We start from the raw sequence: 25094 nt of genomic DNA on the forward strand, positions 1-25094 counted from the left end.
ATAACCTAGAACCCCTGCTCAGATGTAGCTCATGGCAGCCCAGTCTCCAAATGGGATCCCTAGTCTCTGACATGAACTCAGTGGCTGGCTCTTCGATCACCACCCATGAGGCGGGGAGCAGCCTTGCCAGGCCACAGAGGAAGACAATGCAGCCAGTCCTGATGAAACCTGATAGGTTAGGGTCAGATGGAAGAGGAGGAGAACCTCCCCTATCAGTGGACTGGGGAAGGGGCATGGGAGGAGAAGAGGGATGGAGGGCAGGATTGGGAGGGGATGAGGGAGGAGGTTACAGCTGGGATACAAAGTGAATACACTGTAATAAATAAACAAAATTAATTAGAAAAATTAAAAATGAAAACAACAACAAAAAAGTTCATAGTATACTTTTGTGGAAGAGACAGCAGGATCTCCAAGTTCAAGGCCAGTCTGGTCTACAGAGCAAGTTCTGGGAGATAAGGGCTACACAGAGAAATCCTGTCTCAAAAAACAAAAGAAACGTTCACAGCAATACTTAGCTTTCATCAAGCTTTATCCAGCACTTCAACACCTGTTTTATCATTACTTCCACGTGGGAGATTTTTCCTCATGTATAAAGTATTATCAAATCCATACTTGTATCCTTACATTACACTATATAAAGAAAGATTTTTTCTGGCAGCTGCTATGGAAAGGATAAAAAGGTCCTCTTTTCTAGAAGGCCCAGCAAACATTCCTTTTCTACAGTTTTTTTTTTTTTTTTCATGTGTCAATCAGTACCTCTGAATAAAAAGAAAGAGCTGTAAGGACAGTAAGCACATGCCTGAGATAGTTCATTGCCCACTAGGAAACTACGTCCCTAAGGAAGGTGATATGAGCTAGATAATAAGTAATTTTCTGCTTTTGCCATCATGTTATACAAAGTATTCTATATTAATAATCACTTTCCTCACTCATGAGAAAAAAAAATTACAATCCATTTTACATTTTTAGTTCCATAACCAATATGAATACTATGAAGGATATTTGGATTTGAAGATAAGTCCCAGATTAGAAAATAGAGAGGACAGTGCTGATGATAAGAAAACAAAAAGGGATGGTTCCTAGTGCTAAGAAGATGGCTATGTTTTATTCCTTTGGGGGAACTTTGAGACACTTCCAGAAAATTATGACTTAACCTATACAGAAATGAAAATGAAAATGTATTAAATTCCTATCACCTGAATAAAAACAAGCCTATCCAAATAAATGTGTTTCATTTCCTAGGGTATAAATTGGAGATGGCTTGTCTTGGTAGACCCACTAGAAGGCTGGTCTCTTCAAAGATGGCTTTCCCCCAGACACTGTAAATGATTGGTGGTGACTGTCATTTAGCTAAGATGGCCAAATCCTTTTACTCCTTTCCTGATTCAGCCAGACAATAGTCTCTTGATTCTGCTTTCTTAGGCTTTCTCTTTTCTCCAATACAGTTATTTTTCCTTTTTCTTCCTTTTTTCAGACAGGGTCTCTGAAGTCAGGCTGGCCTTGAACTCACTGGTGGAGGAAGCTTTTGAATTCCTCATGCTTGTGCCTTCACCTTCCAAGTACTAGGATCACAGACATGCACTACTGTATAACTTAAGTCTCCATGTTTAGTCACGCTCAACTTCTGTTCTTTTTTCTTTTCCCTTCTAAAATGCCTTCAAATCAATTTTTCTTCAGTGAATATCTGGATTTGAAGTCTCATCCTTGCCTCACAAGGTAAACTCTCTAAATGAACATGCAAGCTGGGCATGGTGGTATCTGCCTTTAATCCTAGCACTCAGAGGCAGAGGCAGGTGGATCTCTGTGAGTTCAAGGCTAGCCTGGCCTAAAATGTGAGTCCAAGACAGCCCAGGGTACACAGAGAAACCATGTCTTGAGAAACCAAAAATCAAAAGAAAAACACAGAACAAACAAATAAACAAAGAACATACCATACAAGAATCAAGCTTTCCAATCCCCACAAAAATTAGCGAACATTTTTGGTAGTTTCATGCAATATTGCATGAATAGTATAAATATTATTTCATTTTTTAAGTGTCAGTGGGATAATTTAAAACATAAGCCACAGTGTGACACTCTTGGTTATCAGTGTATCACCTTTGCTAGACTTTGCAACAGTTTGCAAAGTAGTTGCACTGGCTGAACTGTAGCTAGAAGAATTTAAGAATATAATTAACAATAACCTTAACCATAGTGTCTGATCTTCTAAATTTCATAAATGTAAAAAGTATTTCATCACTGTATGCTTCCATATGTAATTTCTCATTTAGGATTCTTCTTCTGAGCAGCTCTACTGTCACTTTACTTTTATATGCAATTCTACATTTCTTTTTTTATAGACATTCTTTGTATATTATGAATACTTTTGTTGGCTATTTACATTTTCAAAGGTACCTTCGTACCTGGATATTTCCTAAGATATTCTAAAAATATGCAACAGTGATTGAAATCTCATGAGACAATTAAAAAGTAAGATTTAAAAATAAAAAGAGGTCAATGGGATCATTTGGACAAAAGTTTAGAGCTTTGGGAGCTTCTCTTGAAACTTAAAAAAGATCAAACAGCTCCAATGACTTCTAGAACCTTCAAACTGTCTACGGTGCACAGTTTAAGAATGGTTTGAGTCTGAACTCACTATAAAAGGAGGAAGAATCCAAAGCCAAAGAAGTTAAGTTGCTGACTTGGGGTCCGGCCTCTACCTTCATAAGGAAAACATGGGAAATATTCTGAAGCAGTAGGGAAGGCTGACAGTGACTCTAGTCTTGGAAGCCTAATTGTCTTCCTTTGGGAAGGCCACGCCAGAAGTTTTACTTCACAAATATGTCCTCCCAGATTATTTTCTACCCAAACTCTGCCCTTGGTGTCCAAGCTACTCACCAATCCCCATGTCATTAGCTCTATTATAGATATGTAAGATTAAACTCTGGAATTTTTTTTTTCCATGGGTTTTATAGGCATGGCGGGAGGGACAAAGTAGGCAGATGTTGATATGATAGTATGGAAAGCAGAGGCCAGGTTGACTGAGCTATTCACCATGACTAGCAGTTTGATGTCTCCTCAATTGTATGTGAAAAGGCTTCTCAAGGTGAAGGTGGAAAAGACTATCTCTATATAATGCTGCTGGACACAGAGGCAGGGACATAACTGCCAGCTGTTATTACTCATGCCTCCTCAGGGTGCTGTGCTGTGCGCATATACACCTATAAATTATCTAAAATACACAGGGGTTAGGTTTTGACAAAACCTTTCTCAGACAGGTCTAGGCAATTGTCCTCGGCAAATACACCCAGACTTGTGGACACTTGTCAATAATATGACAGGATGTTACCTACCAGGACATTTATGAACTCTAGCTACAGCTCCTTCACTAATATCATGGCTGCACACAGAGGTCTGCAAGCTATGCCTGATTCTCATACCTGCTCAGGTTGAAATCCACAAATGGACAACTTAATTGTTTTGCCTCTCTACAGAATTACTTGACATTGATATGTTATTGTTCCCCTACTACATTCGTTCAATAAGAAAAAAAAAAAGAAAGAAAAAGAAAAAAAGAAAGAGAGAAGAACAGGAAAGAAAAGAAAAGAAAAGAAAAGAAAAGAAAAGAAAAGAAAAGAAAAACCCTTTCACAGTTGAGCCAGTTTGAGCTAAGCTTTAGGAGACTTATGAGCCAGATGCAAGATGCTGGGGGTAAGGGGCTGGAGAGATGGCGCAAGAGGTTAAGAGCACTGATTACTCTTCCAGAGAACCTGAGTTCAATTCCCAGCAACCACAGGGTGGCACACAACCATCTACATCTGGTGCCCCCTTCTGGTGCTGTACAGATAATAAATAAATAATTAAATAAATAAATCTTAAAAAAAAAAAAAAAAAAGATGCTGGGGTGATCTCCAGATAACTTTGAGCCTTGTATTTTCAGGGCTACCCCCAACCCCACCCCGTGCAAACAACAGTTCTCCTACAAATCACCATCTACTTAATCAGTAATTACAGCAGCTTTTTAAAATATCAAATTCATTTTCATATTACATTTCTTGCATTTTGTTTTAAAATTGTTCCTTACTACCATGAACAGGACAAGGTTGTTCACTTTCCACTCCTGTTCAAAATATAGTGTCAAGGTTATAACAAGAGCAGTAAGACAAGAGGAGATGATACACGGGCTACAAATAAGAGAGGAAGAGGCCAAAGTAATATGACTTGACACATAAAAGACTCTATAAAGATTCTGCCAGAAAACTTCTACACCTCACAAATACTCAAAGTAGTATCCTACTACATTAGGATACTACTTTTATGAAAATTAACATAACAAAAATCAAAAGTTTTCCTATATAAAAATTATGAGCTTAACAATTATCTTAGGGTTTTTTGCTATGATAAAATACCATGACCAAAAACAGTTTTGGGAGAAAAGGGTTTATTTCATCTTACAGCTTGTAGTCCATCTTCCAGAGAAGTCAGGGCAGGAACTCACTGCAGGAACCTGGAGGCAGGAACTTATTCAAAGGCCGTGAAGGAATGTTTTTTGTTGGCTGGCTTCCATGGCTTCCTCAACCTGGTTTCTTACAGCACCTAGAACCACCAGCTCAGGAGTGGCACTTCCCACAATGGGCAGCCCTCTTGTCTCAATCACTTCTTAAGAAAATGTACTATAGACCTTCCCTCAGGCCAATATGGTGGTGGCATGTTTTCAACTTCAGTTTCTTCTCCCAAATTTACTCTAGCCTGTGTCAAGTTGACATAAAAACTAGCTATCATATTGATTAATCGCACTCATAACAGCCTTTTAAAAAGAAGCATCTAGGAATAGATCTAACCAAAGAAACTACTGACTTACAATGAAATATTTAAGGCACTGAAGAAAGAAGTTAAAGAAAATATCAGAAGGTGGAAATACATTCCATGTTCACAGACTGTTCAGATTAATATTGTGAAAATGGCCATCGTGCCTAAGGCAATTAATAGATTCACCACAATCATATCAAATTTCAAAGTAGAGGTCTGTACAGATAGCTCAGAAGTTAAGAGCAGTTAATGTTCTTGAAGAGGACCCAGGTTTGATCCCAAGCAACTACAAGGTGATCTGTAACTCCAGTTCCAGGAGACCCAGTGCCCTCTTCTGAACTCCACAGGCACCAGGCACACATTTAAATGTGCATGTATGTATGTGTATATATGTACATGCAGGGAAAACACTCTGACACATAAAATAGATTATATAAATCTTAAGCTTTTTTCAGAAATTTCAACATGCTTCTTTACAGAAACTTATTTTAAATCTCATCACTTGTGCAGAAACACAGAAGATGAAGGATAGCAAGAATGACCCTGAGTAATAAACACACTGCTGAAGGTATCACCATTCCTAATTTAAAGTTAAACTGTCGTTTCAAGCTACAGTAATCAAAACAGGATGGCACTGACATTAAAAAAAAAAAAAGACACATCGATCAATGGAATAGAATTGACGATCCAGACATAAGCCCACATTCCTACCATTACCTGACCTTTGTAAAAGAAGCAATAAACAAAGAAACATTGCTTTAAAAACAAAAAAACAAACAAGCAAAAAACCATCTTTAACAAAGAGTGCTGGGCAACCCAGATAGCTATAGGTGGAAAGAATGAAACTAGATCCTCACCTCTCATCTCTCAACCTACACAAAATTTAACTCCAAACAGATCCAGGACTTCAACATAAGACCTGATACTCTGAATTTAAGAGTGGAGAAATGTGGGAATACACATTGACTTATAGGCACAAGAAAGGTGTTTCAGCACGGAACAGTGGTGGCACATTCATTAAGAATAATAATGAGCCAATGAGCCCTCATGAAATTAAAAAGCCTCCTGAGGGCAAAGGACAGCACCATTCAAGTGAGGAAGCAACCTATATCTGGCACCCACGGGAGGGATTAAAGGCATGCACCACCACAGCCCAGCTGCTCCTGTATTTTGTTTGTTTGTTTGTTTGGGTTTTTTTGGTCATCTTCTATAATATAAAATTTAAGTAGTTTATGCCTTTGGGTTGTTTGTAACATAAATCGTCTGTCCTAGAAGTCAAAATCAAATTAATTTTATTAGTGAGCCTAATGTAGGGTCATAAAATCAGGAGGCTAAAGAGATGGACCTCTGTAGCCCCAGCTGGAGTGTAATCTGTGCAACATAGAAAAATCTCTTCAAGTATTTAATAAGCAAACACAAGTATGGTGCATGGGGTTCCTCTCTTAGGACTCTAGCTACTAAGAAATATAAAACAGGAGAATCACAAGTTCAAGGCTAGACTCAGTATCTTAGCAGAGCCTTATTTCATCATGTTAAAAGAGAGCGTGGATATTAGCTTATTAATAGAAACTTATCTACTTGGCTTCAAACCCAAGTGCTGCAAAAAAGAGGAATGAGAAATTTCCCTTTGGTGATTTACAGCATCTGAGAGGTAAAAGAGCATATGCAGCTCTTGTTCCTACAAGTATTCCTAAAAATCACAACAAAAACATAGATGTTCAAAAAAGGCCCAATAAAAATCAATTCCAATGTTCTCAACATGACTGCTGCTCTCTGCCCTATACTGTTTCTAACCATTTGTTGTTAACAAGAAGCCCATAATTTTCAGCAGAAAAGCTCAAGTTATACAACAATTAAGCTCTGGGTTTGTAATTTAAACTTTCATACTACCTCCTCCGTCATAATCAGTCTGCAATAAGTCTCAGAGAAAATGAAATACAACCTGGGTTTATTATTGTAAGGGTGTCATGCTATTAGAGCTAAAAGAAGTGTTGGCATGTGTAAAACTGATAAGGTCCTTTCAGTCTTTAATGCTTCCCCCAGTGTAGATCAATTATAGAGAACTCCATGTGTAGAGTGGCATAAAACAGCCTTTAAGTTTTATAAGGAATGCATGCCACTATAACTTCCCATTAGAGGATAAGGACAGAGCTACCTTCTTCACTGAAGCATGGCCTTTGCTTTGCCTAGAACATTCCGTAGTCGTTGTTACTTTTCAACCCTGTCTCATACTTACCTTACACATTCCGTACAGTATTCCTGCATGCTCTTATTCAGACCCACTCACAGTAGTTTCCAGGCTTCTCGGCGTAAGAGAAATGCATGACGGCTTCCAGGGAAGAACAATCTGCTGACACCTTTATTGGCAACACAGTAATTTTAAGGGATAGACTATGAAAATCACTGTTAGCTGAGGGTAAACAAAAAAACTAGATCTTCTTCAAGATCTTCAGTTTAACCAAAGGAATGTTTTGTTATTAAAAAGTATTATCTAATACCCTGAGAGAAAGCATTTTTCTAATGATTTATTTATGCTTATTTTATGTGCATGAATGTTTTGTCTGCATGTATGTCAAGGCCCTTGGAACTGGAGTTATAGACAGTTGTGAGCTGCCATCTGGGTGCTGGGATTGAAGGAAGCCCTCTAAAAGAGAGCCCTTGACTACAGAGCCATCTCTCCAGCCTGAGAAAACACTTTCTAAATGAGAATAATTTTACAATCTCCTCAAAAATTTCAGTCAAATTTTATTATTCTAGAAGTTGTTTAAAAATAACAGTCTCTTGCTAAGTATATATATATATATATACAATGCTAATGAGTTCATTTTTATTAATTTTAAGTTGTTAGATAAAAGCATAAGAAATATATATTCTAAATTTCTAGTTTCTAACGTTTTTTCAATTATCTATTATTTTGTACATTATACATAGATTGGAAATATTCCCCATCATCTTATTTTGTATGTATTTATAGGATATATAAAAAAAGGATATGGTAGCTGCCTGACCCATGGGGTCATGTCCTCAGGATCCTGCGGCTGCTTATAGTCACCATAAGACTTTTCAGGGCTGTTGACATTGCCATTGTCTAGGGCAAGGACCTCGGATTGAGACAATATATTTGTAAAAATCTACATAAATGATACTACAGAAAAACCAGTTAACTGTATAAACCGTACAGTACATGGATAATTAAAGCTTTGCACTGTAGGATTTTGTGGGGTCTGGGGCTGAATTACTTTCCTTATTTCAATAGAGATTGCCGGACCATTAGATGTAAGTATTTACATTATCAAATACTTGGAAAAACACAACTATATCCATTAGTATTTAAATAGAAAAATAGATGAGAGCCTTCTTGACTTTGATAGAGACCCCCTGGTATATAAAATCCAGGTTTTATTTTCCCTTCTTCACATACCAGTTTGTGGGTTCTATAGTTCTCCTGTATGGTTATTTTGATTCATTAGTTTAGTTCAAAATGTATTATACTTAGATTTATTTAATAATATTTCCTTTAATAAATGTACTATTATTTCTTCCCTGTTTCAATGAAATAATAATAGTGCCTTATTCTGATACTGTTCAATATCCTTTATATGGACAAATTGTCATTTGTGAAAACTAAAATTGTTACTTACCAAAAAAAGAGAGAGAAAAGAGGTAGACAGAGACAAAAGGAAAGAAACTTAATTTTATTCTGTGTTTCCACAAGAAAACTTGACAAAAACGTTCCTTTTTAAAATTAGAATTGGATGTTAAGAATCATTTACTAAATCATTTCACTAAAGGAAGGTAGAGTGTTGTAGGGCCCACAAGGTGGCGCTGTGAGTACATGATGGTGCTCCTATTGCATAACAGCATTTTCAAAACTGGATTCTCTTGATTTTTCTAAATGTACTTGGAATTGAAAAAGGTAAAGCTATTTGTATTACCTTGATCTCTTTTAGTTGTCTTATTGCTCTAGCTAGTACTTCCAGTCAAAGTATCACTATTTGCAGATGATATGTCACTCATGAATACATGAGTGACAGCAAAAATTCTACCAGAGAACTCCTTCAGCTGATAAACACCTTCAGCAAAGTGGCTGGATATGAAATTAACTCAAAAAAAAAAAAAAATCAGTAGCCTCCTGTGTACGGAAGAAATACAGGCTTAGAAAGAAATTAGGGAAACAATACCCTTTATGGTAGCCACATATAACACCAAGTACCTTGGTGTGACTCTAACCAAGAGAAAGACCAGTTCGAAACAAACTTCAAGTCTCTGAAGAAAGAAACTGAAGAAGATATCAGAAGACGGAAAGCTCTCCCATGCTTATGGATTGGTAGAATTAACATAGTGAAAATGTCCATCCTATCAAAAGCAATCTACAGATTCAATGCAATTCCAATCAAAATACCAACACAGTTCTTTACAGACCTTGAAAGAATAATTCTCAATTTCATATGGAAAAAAAAAAAAAAACAGAATTGCTAAAACAATCCTGAACAAGAACAGATCATCTGGAGGCATCTCCATCCCTGATTTCAAGCTGTACTATAGAACATCAGTAATAAAAACTGCATGGTACTGGCATAGAAACAGGTGGATCAATGGAGTCGAATAGAAAATCTAGAGTAAACCTACACAACTATGGATACTTGATTTTTTACAAAGAAGTGAAAACCATACAATGGAAAAAAGATAGTGAGTTTCAGCATATGGTGTTGGTCTAACAGGATGTCTACTTGTAGAAAAATGCAAATAGATCTGTATTTATCACCCTGCACAAAACTAAAATCCAAGTGGATCAAAGACCTAAACAGAAAGCCAGACACACTAAACCTGTTAGAAGAAAAAGTAGGGAAGAGCCTAGAACTCATTGGCACAGGTGACAACTTCTTGAATAGAACACCAACGGCACAAGCTCTAAGATCAACAATCAATAAATGGGATTTTATGACACTGAAAAGTTTCTGTAAAGCAAAGGACACTGTCATTAGAACAAAATGACAGCCTACAGATTGGAAAACAATCTTCACCAACCCTTTATCTGACAAAGGGCTAATATCCAGTATATAAAAAGACCTAAAGAAGTTAAAAAGCAACAAATCAAGTGATCCTATTAAAAACAGGGTACAGAGCTAAACAGAGAATTCTCATTAGATGAATATCGAATAGCAGAGAAACAGTTAAAGAAATGCTAAATGTCCTTAGTCATCAGGGAAATGCAAATAAAAACGACTCTGAGATTTCACCTTATACCATCAGAATGCCTAAGATCAAAAACTCAAGGGACAACATGTGCTGGAGAGGGTGTGGAGAGAGGTAAACTCTACTCCATTGCTGGTGGGAATGTAAACTTGTACAACCACTCTGGAAATCAATCTGGCGCTTTCTCAGACAATTAGGAATACTGCTACCTCAAGATCCAGCTTTACCACTCCTAGGCATATATCCAAAAGATGCTCAAATATACAACAAGGACATTTGCTCAACCATGTTTGTAGCAGCTTTATTTGTAAGAGACAGTATCTGGAAACAATCCAGATGCCCCTCAACTGAGGAATGGATACAGAAATTGTGGTACATCTACACAATGGAATACTACTCAGCAATTAAAAACAAGGAAATCATGAAATTTGTAGGCAAATGATGGGAACTATAAAAGATCATTCTGAGTGAGGTAACCCAGAAGCAGGAAGACACACATGGTATATACTCACTTATATAAGACATATAACATAGGATAATCATACTAAAATCTGTATACCTAAAAAAGTTAATCAAGAAGAAGGACCCTGGGTAAGATATTCAATATTCATTCAGAAAGGCAAATGGGATGGACATAGAAAGATGGAGAAAACCAGGAACAGGATAGGAGCCTATCACAGAGGGCCTCTGAAAGACTCTACTCAGCAGGGTATCAAAACATATGCTGAGACTCATAGCCAAACTTTGGACAGAGTGCAGGGAATCTTTGGAAAGAAGGGCGAGATAGAAAGACCTAGAGGGGTCAGAAGCTCCATAAGGAGAGCAACAAAACCAAAAAATCTGGGCACAGGGGTCTTTTGTAAGACTGATACTCCAAACAAGGACCATGCATGGAGATAACCTAGAACCCCTGCACAGATATTGCCCATGGCAGCTTAGTCTCCAAGTGGGTTCCCTAGTAATGAGAACAGGAACTGTCTCTGACATGAATTCAGTGGCTGGCTCTTTGATCACCATCCCCTGAGGGAGGATCAGCCTTACCAGGCCACAGAGGAAGACAAAGCAGCCAGTCCTGATGAGACCTGACTGGTTAGTGTGAGAGGGAATGGGAGGAGGACCTCCCTAATCAGTGGACTTGGGGAGAGGCTTGGGAGATGAGGGATGAAGGTGGGATCAGGAGGGGATGAGGTAGGGGATACAGCTGGGATACAAAGTAATTAAACTGTTAAATTGTTTAAAAAGTAGAATCAAAAAAAAAAAAAAGAAAGAAAGAAAGAAAAAAGTTGAAATCTGATTATACATTAAATAAGGAGCAACTTCAAAAAAGGGGGGAGGGGTTGTTCTCCTCTACTACTGTCTGACCCTATCCTATCAGGTCCCATCAGCCATCAGGGCTATCTGGATCCTCTTCCTTTGTGGGCTGGCTAGGTCACCCCACCAAAGAGACATGATCAAAGAGCAGGCAACTGAGTTCATATCAAAGACTGTCTCTTCTCCCTTACTAGGGAACCCACATGGAGACTGAGCTGTCTATGGTCTACATCTGAGCAGGGCTACCTCTGAGGAGGTGGTTTAGGTACTTTCTATACATGGTCTTCATTGGTGCATCTGTCTCTGCAGTCCCCACTGGTCCTAGCTTTCTCTCCTTAAAAGCTGTGAACTTTCCGTTATTAGAAAATGAATCCATGTACCACATGGATGGCCACCATATGTGCTGGTGCTGATGGTCTTAGGTTACTGGCCAGAGCATTTGTTGGTTACAGGCCCAGCACTCTTCCCACAGGGGACACAAAAGAATCATGCTGTCAGCATCCCAGTGCTAAGACAGTAGTGCAGCTTCCTGACTACACATGAAGAAGTATGTTTGTTTAGTTTTCAGTAAGCACTTAAGTTTTGAGTTACAACCTATTCAGCAGCACAGACTGTAGACTGTACATATGAGATCCTCCTGGGTACAATATGCAAGTCTTGGCTGGAATGTCTCCAGGAGGATATAGACCATGGTCCTCCATCCCATACTTTCAAAAACATATGACTTAGCACTCCCCCAAATGTCAACACAAAAATACAGAGCTTGCTTTAACGATGTCACGCTGTAACAGCAATATACTGAAACAGACAGTTTACTGTGAAAACTGAATGAGAAAACCAGTACAATTACAGCTTAAAATATTAAAACTATTTATTTAGGAATGAAAAAATTCACATACCAAATAGAATCCAAATCTTAATAAAATAGTAAAGTACATTAAAATTATACAAGGAATAGTACAGAGTATATAAGTAGCCAAAGTCCTATAGAAGTTTATGCAGAAAATTCTACAATTAGTGACTTGTACATTTCAGTAACTCTACAGTCTTTTCAAACCTGCAATAGAACAAATGATAGATTTGCTAAGTCCCTGGCTCATAATGAATAATAGGACTTAAGTTGTTAGTTTCTGAGCTTAAGATAAACTTGAGGGTTTTTCTTATTTAAATAGAAGAGAGTAAAAATAAATCAATTCTTGTAGCATAAGTTATTTTAGAATTTTTCAACTGTCAAAGAGCTTTGCATTTTTTTAAGGTAGTAGGGTGAAAATATTCGGATATCATTTCATCATATCATATCATTTAAACTGCTTTTTGCTAAAACTAGATATAATGCCATTTGTTCCCAATGTAAGTGAACAATATAGGATCATCACTGGTCCTACTTCAATAGCTAGCTGGGAAGACCAGCAAGACTAACATAATACTGAAAATGTCTCCAAACTTTCCATCTACATGCACATAATGTTTAGGTAAATCAATTATCAGAAGTAGAAAAATGTGAATTATCAACTAAAGTATCTCTGCCCTTTGTAGCCCATGATTAATTCTGTGAACAGTGTTTTACATCATTTGTTGGAAACCAAAACAATGACTCATCTCACATACATACAACTGGAAGTAGATTTCCTATCCACTGGAATCTTGAAGGAAATTCCACCTTAGTGAGACTTTCACTTAGTGAGACTTTCTGAGCACATATGTACATTCTATGTATACTGTACTCCAGTACAGTTCCCTACACAGAAATGGTTTCTGTTGCCCCTTTCTGTTACTTACATTTTTTCCATCCTTTCCATTTTCCGGATTGTTGTTTCCTTTAATTTAAAAGCAACAAATTTAGGCAATTTCTCAAAGTAAGCAATCCTCAAAAATGGAACATGAATATACAAAACACGCTCTGAAGCACTGCGTACAGTGACTCTATGAACTCAAAGACCCCGTAAGAGTTTAAGTTTATAATTTACAATTTTTCTTGCCAAGAGTATACCCTACATAGTGTGCTAAAACAATACTTGTTTCTTCTCGACCTTAGAAATCATCTAAGAGGCGTTGACATTCTCTTACCTCTGAAAAATCCTTGAAGCTACAGTAATGAATAGTGGAGCTCCAGGGTGTTGACTCTGATGAAACTGTAGGACAGCTAGACAACCGAGACGTACTTGCTGGTTCCCCAACACTGTCTTTTTTATCTGTGAAGAAATTACATTTTAGGATATCTTTCCATTACATAGTAGATCCAAATACTTAAAATTTTCATTTACAGAAAAAATAAATAAATCTAAAATGGGTTACGGATATAGATAAAAACTCACTTGAGTTTTTAAGTTTTTATACATATGGAGACAGAGATGCTAAAAATTCTCTAATAAAAATGTTAAAATACATTTGTGGTCTGTGGTGTATGCTTGTAATCATATGTACTTGGGAAGCTGAGAAGAATCATGAGTTCATGGCTGGCCTAAGCAATAGAGAAAAACCTTGTGCCCCAACTCCCAAAAAAAATCCAGGATTATTTTTCCTTTATCGTGATAGAAATCACTTTAATATAAATGTTAGCAATTTAAACTATAAGCTACTTAAGCCTAGAGTGTTGGCACTTGACTGCTCTTCCAGACATCCTGAGTTCAAATCCCAGCAACCACTTGGTAGCTCAGAACTGTTTGTAATGGAATCTGAGTCCCTCTTCTGGTATGCATGAACAGAGCACTCATACACATAAGAAGCCCAAATAAATAAATCTTGAAAAATAAAACTATAAACTACTAACTTATGTGCTCCTTTCTTTTATAACCAATTCTTGGCAGTCTGTGATTCTCTATTTTCTTTATTCAAAGAGCTCTATAATTTTATTTTATTAATAAAAATGTTTAATAAAAGCTGGGTGATGTCTCCATCAGTAAAGTGCTTGTTTAATTCCAGAACCATGTTTAAAAAAAAAAAAGAAAATCAGATGCAGTGACGTGCATCTACAGTCACACCACTAGGGTGATGAGACAAGAGGATCCTGAGAGCTTGCTAGCTACCAAGTACAGCAAAGTTGGTGAGCTCCAGGTTCAATGAAAGACTTTACCTCAAAGAATAATGTGGAAAATTATAAACACACACACATACAGAAGGATGATAATGTTAAATGTCCATAAAAACCACTGTTCTGAAAGACTGAAGCCAACAGTACTAATACAATTTAAGGACTCACCATAGGGTATAATATCCATGCCACTAACAGAATCATAGTCTTCACATGCTGCATTATTCTCTTCAGAATGAATATTCTGGAAGGTACAGGTAAATATTTAGAATAAAATTAAGGGTGTTTCATTTTATACTGATAGACATAATACAAGCAAAGCACAGGGAATATTAATATATAATTGTTCTTACGTATATAAAAAAAAAAAAAACTTTTAAGTGTAGAAGTAGATAGTAACCTTCTTCAATCTACAACCCCAGTCTCTAAAAAGGTAAAGACAGACTAGAAACAGAAATATTTTTTTTAATTGCTCAATTGGGAAGTAATATAAGAAAATTAGGTAAACAGATATTAGTGAAAAATTGTCCACAATATTAACATTCCTTTATTCATATCATGTGATTTTTTTTCTATTTCCTGTAAAATTTATTTCAATGCAATCAATAGTATTTTCCACTTACCATGTTAAGTTATAATTTTATTCATTTATACCTGGGAAATAAATCTTTATTTATAAGTAGAAACAAAAATCTTAAAACAAGATTTCTCAGACTACATAAGGCAATGGTAAATGGCGTGGTTTAAATAAGAATGGGCCCCACAGATTCACATATTTAAATGCTTCCTCACCAGGGAGGGGCACAAATAGAGAAGGACTGGGAGATGTGGGTTGTTGGAGGAATGTTACTAGGGGTGGGCTTTGAGGTTTCAAAAGCCCATGCTGAGCCCAGTGTCACCACCTCTCCAGGCACAAGGATCAGGAGGCAGTTCTCAGCTGCTGCTCCAGTGGCCATGTATGCCACGATGCTGTCATGAGGACAATGGACTAAGCCTCTCAAAATGTAAGGAAGTCCCCAATTAAATGGCTTCCTTTATCAGAGTTGCCTTGGTCATGGTGTATCTTCACAGAAATGGAACAGTGTCTAAAAATGTAATTTTGATAAAAATGTTTCTATGAAATTTACTTTATGATTGAAGTTAATGCTGAAAGAAGAGTTGTAATTTTAATTTTACCCCCTCTCCAACTTTTCCTGTAAACTGAAAAAGCCTTCTGTCCTACTAAAATATGTAAAATAATTTAAAGGTTTTCTAAATATTCTTACATCATTTTAAGTATTACAAGTACTATTAATCACTAAAAGCTCAACTTACAGGTTTTTCAAATTATCTTCTTTGATAGGAAAACAAATAGCCACAAGAAGTATAATGAAACTTTTTAAACTTAAGTAGACTTTATTCTAACTAAACATTTCTCATTTTCTATATAGCTTCACTCACATATAGCATTTCTAAGAAAACACATATTTACTAAGGTAAGTACTTCATTATACATGACCAGTTTACATAGTGATACCTTCTTAGCCAAAAGCATCTCTGTTTCAAGAAGAGTGACTCGACTTAGAAGGTTATTCCAGGCCTTTTCATCAACCATCACTTTCCCTTTTACTGCAGCTTCCAAACACTCCACTCTTTTCTCTAGCCAAGTCAGCTTCTTAAGCTTTTCTTGACATTCAGCCAGTGTGATCTGAAGTTCAGTAATCTGAGGATTATTACAGATAGCCTAAAATGAGAAGCAAGATCACAGATGATATGAAAAGCAAATGTATTTCCATTCCTTTGTGTTGTTTTGATAGCCCAGGAAGGATAAGAGTATAAGAACACAGAGCCCTCCCTGCAAAAAGCAGTGGACTTTAACATGAGTTTGTCAGATGTGACCCCAACAACTATTTGGGAATTCATCTGCATGATGCTCTTTAGTTTCTTGAAACAATGCCTAATACAAACCCAAAAGGAAATAAGCAAATGACAATGTGATGATTACCTAGAGTGTCACACAGCAGAAAGTAAGCCCATAAATAATCATTCATAAATCCAACTGTAACACAAAATGTATAAAAATCAAAAGACACAAGCATTTTAGCAGAGCAGATTATATACATAATGGTGCTTGAGTCAAGGAGAAACAGAAGTGGAAGGATAGCAAGGAGTCAGGTTAGATGCAGACATCTATAATCCTACCACACAAAAGGGTAGGCAGAAGGATTTTTTTCAAATTCAAAGCCACCTTGGTTACATAAAGTCAGCCAAAGCAACAAAGTAAGACAAAGCCCTTTAGGGCAAATATAGCAAAAACTCAACCAAAGGGAAATATGGAAACAAAATGCCAATGTTTCTACTTAACAATAGAGGAAACAAGTGGTAGAAAACTCTACTGTGCAAAGCGGTACATCTCTCTTGGTAGATCCTATTGCTGGTACAAGTACTGTCTCTTATTTCTCTTTGCTTTACTTCTAACTCAGGAGAAAAACACCAAACATCCCACAATTGGAAGTCACTGAATCATATTCAGTAGGATCGACTCCTTAAGTAATAACATAGATGCCATAATTTAAGAATTCAGAAACATTCCAGCTTTCAAGCACTGAAATAATCAGATACCAATGCAACGTGTTACACAGCTCCCCAGTCCTTACTTGCAGCTCAGCCCTGACTTCCGAGATATGTTCTTCAGGTGTCATTACTTCACAAGTCTTCTCTTCTGACTCATCACACCCATCACTCACTTCTGTGGAAATTACTGTCCCTTCAGGAACGTTGACACTGTCTTCAGTGTACAGGTGTCGGATCACCACAGCTTTCTTCTGCATTGAGACAACACAGAAGAAATACTTCAGTGGCTTTGCTGCCACAATTCCTTTAAGTGTGCTCACAGCAATTCTCTAGACAGACTGTAGAAAGACTAAAAGACATTTAAATTACCACGTAAAATATATCACAATATAACATGCTAATATTAACATATTTTATATGTGTTTGTGAAAATGTGGTTCAGCTTTTTAAAAGAATTCTTATGTCTTTGTCAAACATTTTAAAGATTTCTAGCTTTCTTTCAAAATGCTGGAGAAAGCAGTTACAGTAAAGATGAAACATGATTAGCAAAGATTTGATTACTTGTTTAAACAGGCTGATCTGTGCTTTTGTAAATGTTTGAAATGTTACATGATAGGAAGTTAAAACAAAACAAATCAAAAACAACTTTTAGGTGTGGTAGCATACAACTATAATCCCAGCGTTCACTAAATCCAGACAAGAGGATTATAAGCTTCAGGTCTGCCTGGGCTATATAGTGAGACTCTGTCAATGAATAAGGTACACAAACAAATAAAAGTTGTGCCATAACTTACAAGTTAAATAACAACTAGCTGTCTGAGGACTCCCTATAATTTCGTTCTATTAAACAAATCATTATATATACTTTACCTTTAGCTAAAAGTTCAAAACACTAAAGGGAAAAGTATTAGCAAGGACCTTGCACTTTATCCACTGTCCTTTTGTCTATGTGTTGTCCGTATAGACACTGAAAACCCTAACAAAGGAAGAGAACATAAAGCGCATCTATATGAGATGAGGCTTTGGGAAGGAGACAATTTGCTTTAGCACTGACTCAACTTTTGTCTGAATTCTACTGATTTTTTAGTAGTTAATCAAGTTTCTGGTTATAAAGCTCTAGTCATGTATTTTGGATTAGGGAATGAATAATTCTATGTATTTTGCTTTATCTAGAAACAATGTACACCTTTTATCTAATTACACATTGATTATTCATCTATATTCTGTCCTCTCACCCAAACGGAAAATAGCTGGAAGTACACTGATTATTAAAATGACATTTTAGCTCAGAGATACCCTTGGATATAGTAAATGTTCTCTAAATGTATTAGATTCATTTAGCCACAGATGCTCAACACTGACAAAGGCAGAAACAATCTATTCCTATGAGTGAAGAATGCTCAAAACAGTAACTCAAAACCAGATTCCAGATTATTAGATAATCTATATTCTTGGTTATCAATGCATCTAAATGAATCTTGATAACCACTCTTGTTACTAATAGATTCTTGTTACTACATATACACGTCTTTTAGGGATGATCAAATATGTAATTAACAATATATGTAGAGGGGCTGGAAAGATTGCTCAGGTTAAGAACATGTATGGCTCTTGTAAAAGACATAGATTTGAATCCCAGCACTCACATGGGGGCCCACAACCACCCATGACTCCAGTTCCAAGGAATATAGCACTTTCTTCTGCTCCATTCTGGTGCACATATAGATGAGATAAAATAAATATTGTTTTTAAAACAATAGATGTCAATGCCTCTATAATATAACGATACTAAATTTTATCAGGAAAATGAAAAAAAATTCAAAATTAGGAATATAAAACCTGTTCAATTTTTTCCTTTATACACTCTTCTCACAACTTTAGAAATAGTTCCTAAACATTCTACACTATTAAAAAGTACCATGCTGAGACTATTTAAGTGGAGCAAAGGGAAGGGGGTATAAGAGAGAACACTAGGGAGCTGGATATAATCAAAGTACTGATATAAATAAATAAAGGCCATTTTTTTAAACTAATAAGTACTGATAAAAATACCTTGTATACTATGATATCTGACTAGAATATCTCATCAAATGTCAGTTGAAGTCATGAATCTTTATTGCATTCAGATATACTTCTGTTCCTTTGCATTTTCCTACCTTTCCTGAAGTCATAAACCTGCCAGTGATATCAAAGCCAACAGCCTCGGCAGGGGTTTTCTCCTTGTTCGAACAAGCCTCCGGCTCTTCCGAGATGTTCTTCTTTCTTTGGCATGACAGATTCTAAGTAAATAAAAATAGCAGACAAAATACATTTTGTAGACAATTATGATATACTATTTTCTATTAAATACTAAATTCTATTATTTAAATACTTTTGATAATAACAAATAGTAAAAGTAATGAAACAACTCATTTTGTTTCTTTGTTTATTGTAAACTTAAGTGAGACTGGTATGGTGGAGCTATAATTCCACACTTAGAAGACTGAGGAAAAAGGACTGAGGCCAGCTTTGGTTATGTAGAAAGTATGAGGTCAACCTGGGCTACATAATTAAAAAGAGAAAATAAAACAAAAACTTCAAAAAGCATCAAAAATACTTTATCTTTGAACTGTTAATTTAGTTCCACATCACAGATATAGAATATATGTGAGTAGTATCAGAGAAATCATTGTCCTTGACAGGGTTATACCCTATATGTGGATAATCCTAAGGCATTGAATATGTGGGCTGTATGGAACAATGGGATTTAGAATTACCTAGGTGCTATGGCCTTATCTAGGTACAGATTGTAGTGACCTGTACTCAGAAAAAAGCTACCTGTGAAATATTTATCTCCTCTAGAGAAGGCTCCAAGACCTAAATGTTTACAGGGTGGAATCCTCAACATCTCTGTGGTTTTACACATTCAGATCCCTTCAAATTCCCATCTTGGATCTAAAGAACCCATGTTTGAGCCAAACTACCCTTAGTTTCTAAAAATGCCCTTAAAATTCCTACAATTACGCATATAACATTAACATAAGAATTCCCTTCAATTCATAAAACACTGATGCCTAAGATTTTGGGGTCTTCACCTACCAAGCTTAGCTGCCCAGTCCCTTCCCTGAAGAAAAGCACTACTGCCTTTGCTTCAGTAAAGCTGTCACTATGCTTAAGTCTCTTTTACGTCTGTCCATGAATTCTTTCTTTAATTATTAGAGTCTAATGAGACAAAGACCTTGTGGGCCCAGCAAGGCAAGTAACAATGTATTTTTTAATAATTTGCTGTCCTTTCAAATACTGGGGGTTTCAGAAAAAGTTAGCACTAAAAGTCAGCACTATTCATAAAATCACCTTTTCAACGGCAATCAATTCCTTGTGCTTTTTCATCACACAATTCAATATATCACAGACAATTTGGATTTTCCACTCAGCAAATCCAGACTGTATGAACTGCTTTTTTGTCAAAACTGGTTTATAATCAAATTGATCACGAAGAAGCTGCAAAAAATAAGGTAAAAATTAGGAACAATTTATTCATATAATTCAAAATTTTATAACCCTTGGTCAGAAGGTAATAACTACCTTTGAGAAGACGATCAGGCCATTACATAAAGTATGCAAAGGGCCTAAAATTATAGAACGGGTGTTGAGTTATGACAGATTGCTAGGGATATGCCGGGGTGGGGCAGGAGGAAAGAGGTGGAAAGAGAAAGAGGGAGGGGGGAAAGGAAAGATGGAGGGAGGGAGGGAAGGAGAGAGAGCACACTTCAAAAAGCCAGAGCTACATGAGACACTGTCTCAAAAAACAAAGCAAAACAAAACAAAGCAAATAAACACACACCAAAAAAAATTATAGTACTTGACCTAAATTAATGGTAAATATAAGGTTCTTAAAAGTAAAAATCAACTGAGATCAAATTCAGTCTCCATTTGGGTGTCTGGATGTTACTGCAGCTGTAAGACCTGGCCTCAGATCCCAAGGAACAAACTATGCTAGTTTCAGTTTATATCTCACTAGCAAATTCATGCAGAAGCCTGTGGATTACAAGTTCTCTTTTGTTTCATCCAGTACATAAACTTTTACTAAAACTTCATAAAAAGCAGGCAAATTACAGCCAGTGACAGCATTTACCAGTTGCCATAATTAATAGGAAATGTTGACAAAGCAAACATGAATTGTATCTTAACTGCAACAGAGACCATATTTTAATGAGATAAACAATTATGAAAATACTGTCAACTATACATACATATAACACTTATCAACATATGAGAGTGGGCCCAGATTACAATGAAGCTGAAATTTTTTCTGTGGCCTAGTATTTTAACTACATTACTTCAGTATTTAGACACAGAAATACTTACATTGCACTAAAAACACACAATATTCAGAACAGAAACACGTTAAAAGTTCGTAGCCCAGGAGCAATAGGTTATGCATACAGGCCACATCTAGGTCTGTGCAAGCACAGTCTGATGTTTGTCCAATGCCAAAATTGTATATGGATGCATTTCTCAGGATGTATAGCACTGTTAAGTGAACATGCAACTGTGTTTTCATTGTTATTACAAGAGCATTAATTTTAAAAATCATTCCATAAAGTAATTATTACTTCATAAACTCAAAATACCTTATAGATGGTATCTGTAAAGCGCACATCATTCTTTGCTAAGAGCTCCACATTGGATTCCATCAAAAGTTCTGATACATAAGGGGAATATGAGGTAAAAGAATAGCTGATGATGGGCAAAAATGCTGCTGTTTCTCCCTTCATCAAACTGTCAGAAAAAGGGAAAAAGATTCTTAATTAGCATAGTCCCAAAAGCTGTGTGATTAAGTATAATTGGCAACATTGTCATTAACTTACTTACTCTTATAGGAACAATAATGAAGCAATATATGAATCTGATCAGACTATAAAACAGTACTGTGCATTCTCACGTGCTCAAAACTTCACTATCACTGTAGAGTCTATCTCCTACAGTGTTTACTGGTTTTATGAAGTGTATTCTTACTTGACCTATTTTATTTCTACTGTAAATAGAAAGAAAGTACCATCTTACAGTTCTCAAGAGTATTTTGTTTTTGTAACATTGTTACATTAACTCATCTGTTCCTACAAAAACTTGAAACTTGGTTAATCTTATGAACTATATAGGTTACAAATGAGGAACACACAGGAAAGAGCTTATGTTGTGATTAGACACCCACTTTCTGCTTCCTTGAGATCTGTATCTTCTCAGTTCTTGCCTAGGAAGGTATCCTACACTTTGCCCATATCTTTATTCATTATGACTCATCAGATAAATGCTCACTTCCATGAAGCCACCATCTCGGTATCTGCTGCCACATGCTATCTGTTTCTGACTGTCTACTTATTTACTATTGTAAAATGCCTTACTGATTCTTGCACAAAAAAGCAAATGAACTATTTCTTCACTTAGCCAGCTGAAGTTATAGTAAACATACATATAAACAGTATGTTTTCCACAGAATTCAAAATGTTTGTGTAAACCTCCCCATCTCCAACCCAAACTTTTAAAAAATTTTTGTTTTCATTTGTATGTGTGTGCCACACATGCTCCATGCCCACAGCACAGGCAGATATAAGCACCTGATGTGAGTGCTGGGAAGTAAACTGCTTCTCTAGAAGAGCTGCACATGCTCTTAACTGCTGAGCCATCTTTCCAATCCTCCACTCAAACTTTAATAAAACTTTTAAAGCATGGAGACTGCTGTAAGAAATCTCACTAATTGGGATTTTTCCTGCTAAGAGAACACATGATACAAATGTTTAAAATCTATCTTCTATACAATGAATACACAAAGAAATAAATTAGCAAAAAATGGTAACATCATATTGGCTACATTAAAAATACTACTTACTACTCTATGGAATGAGAGAATAGAAGATTATATAATTAATAAAATCCATTATACTCCAGGGAGTTTAAAATTATATGGAGACAGTATCTAGACTGATGTATATACAGCTAACAAACAGACATCTTAAATCTCTTGGGTTGGAATTTTTATTAATTCATACTTCTAAGTTCCTACAGTTTTCTGCTTTCTTAAATATTATAACATATACAAATAAATTTCCTTTAAATGTATTACAGCTGTTTGTTGTGTGCATATGTGTGTACATGCCCTCACATGCATGCACATTAGGAAAAGCACTTTGGCACACACATGAAGGACAAAGGACAGTTAAGTCCTGGGGACTGAAATCAGAGTCATCAGGCTTGGCAGCCAGTTACCTTTCCAACTTGTCAGCCCACGAGTGTATTTAAAGAGGAGCCAAAAACAAGCAAGCAAACAAACAAAAACCCCTAACAACAACAACCAAACCTATTATTTTCATTTAGGACCCTCATTGTGTCATATATCACACAATCTCAAAGTTTTAGCAAACACACCCCCCCACACACACACACACAGGAACACACACAAATAACGTTCAAATATCAAATGTATTATAGCTTACCCAATATAATCCACTTCGTTAGGGTAATTTATCGAACGAAGCACTTGTTGTAGCTTCCGCAAGCTTCTCCTTAAGTCACCTGTTGCCATTATTTAATATTAGATTCAGCTCCTAATCTTTCAACTTTTCATCTAAAAATAAAAGTATGAAGTACTAGTTAAGTGTTTGCTTCAGAAAGCTGTTTTTCTCTACTCCATGTGTCTCCTATATCTGCTCTGTATGCATCTCCTACACCTGCTGTATGTGACTCCTACACCTGCTCTGTATGGGTTCCCTACATCTGCTCTGTATGCATCTCCCACATCTGCTCTGTATGTATCCCCAGCACATTCACGTCACACTATTTCTACTCCTCGGAACTTAGCACTTCCGTGGCAGGTTAAGTGCTTACTGCATTGCACCAACTCTAAACCCTAAATCTAAACCTGGCTTCAATCTCAAAAAATAAGTTTGTCTTATATTTATGTTCTTCCAATGTATTTCATCTAGCACTCTCCCAAATATGTTTACCTCAAATGACAACAGATTACAATAGTCACTTTTCCCTGTGACCAAATACCTAACAGAAGGACACTCAGTGGGAAAGAGGTTTATTGGTTCAATCCTTGAGGAGATATGGAGCCTCCTAGTATGGAAACCATGGTGGCAGACAGCACTGAGGTGGCCGGAATGTGAAGTAGCTGCTAGCTCACATTTATCCAGACCAGAGGACAGAACAGCAAAGAAGTGGAATCAAGCTACCTACCATCTCAAGGTACCTTCACTCCCCAAGCCACCTCCTCTAGCTAGGTCCCACCTCCTAAAGATTCTATAACCTGTCACATTAGCACCCCAAGCTGGAGACCAAGTGATCAAACACGAGCCAGCCTATGGAGGACACTTCACATCCAAATCACGGCTGGTACCATTTGGAAAAAACATAGCAAGTTGAAATAGCTTTCATCATTAATTACCTTTAATGCTTACAAAAGGTATATAATATAACCAATAAAAATAAACATAAATATAGCACAGATTAGTTATTATTCCCCAGGGCTTGGATTTGGATTTCATGCAGTTGCCAATCAGATGCCTATCTTAAAACACAAAACAAAACAAACTCTTAATTTACTATTATCTTGTTCAAGAAAATTGTAAGAGTACTTTGAGAAACAAATTCTCTGAGACTAAAGCTCCTTGAAAATGAAATCACTGGCATTAAAAACAAGAACAATTAGATGAAATATACTTTATATAACTTTTCCCAGTCTGCATTTCAGCAACTATCAACATATAAATCACCCCTTCCCATACCACCTCTGTATCTACATAGATCAAGAGAAGTAACTAAAGCTGGCAATTTGCAAAATTGTAAGCCCGGGCCACCATCCATTTCTGTAGCCGTTGCCCTAGATTGGGCACCTATTCAATCTCTATATGAATACCATTCCCATTTCCAGTCTGGTCTTTATGAACATGGCAAAGAACAAGCTGCTGAGCATACTTTTAAGTACTCTTACACTGGCATTCTGGTCCCCAGTTTTGAAACATTAAATTACATTGACTAAACATTAACATGTTTAAGCAATATAAATTGTAGGGGAAAAAAAGGAAGGAATCCTAAAACCAAATTATACAAAATGCTGGTCAAAAAAGTAAGCATAATTTCACATCTATCCAGGCCAGGGGTAGACAAACATACAGAAATGGTTAAGACAGACTTCCCAGATCAGCCTTTATTGCCTAGACAGGTGAAGTGGGAA

General features: G+C 36.5%; 1 protein-coding gene across 8 annotated transcripts in view; it reads right to left on the bottom strand.

The window, feature by feature from the left end:
• The window catches only part of Cep44 (centrosomal protein 44), a 38012-nt gene that overhangs the window by 11116 nt on the left and 1802 nt on the right, over positions 1-25094 (bottom strand). The window contains exons 2-11 of one of the 8 annotated variants that reach the window (XM_060381797.1): positions 23353-23483; positions 21493-21640; positions 20213-20359; positions 19036-19158; positions 16963-17130; positions 15843-16049; positions 14495-14570; positions 13363-13487; positions 13075-13112; positions 7025-7145 (exon numbers count right to left, since the gene is read on the bottom strand). In XM_060381797.1, coding sequence (XP_060237780.1) covers positions 7058-7145; positions 13075-13112; positions 13363-13487; positions 14495-14570; positions 15843-16049; positions 16963-17130; positions 19036-19158; positions 20213-20359; positions 21493-21640; positions 23353-23441 — 1209 coding nt within the window. In that variant the 5' untranslated portion in view covers positions 23442-23483 and the 3' untranslated portion in view covers positions 7025-7057. Of the gene's footprint in view, positions 1-7024; positions 7146-7721; positions 7890-12148; positions 12353-13074; positions 13113-13362; positions 13488-14494; positions 14571-15842; positions 16050-16962; positions 17131-19035; positions 19159-20212; positions 20360-21492; positions 21641-23352; positions 23484-25094 lie in introns of those variants that run through there. The other 7 variants (XM_060381800.1, XM_021653789.2, XM_021653788.2 and 4 more) reach the window with 7 other exon arrangements.

Source organism: Meriones unguiculatus, chromosome 4, assembly GCF_030254825.1.
Source record: "Meriones unguiculatus strain TT.TT164.6M chromosome 4, Bangor_MerUng_6.1, whole genome shotgun sequence".
NCBI classification, from domain to species: Eukaryota; Metazoa; Chordata; class Mammalia; order Rodentia; family Muridae; genus Meriones; species Meriones unguiculatus.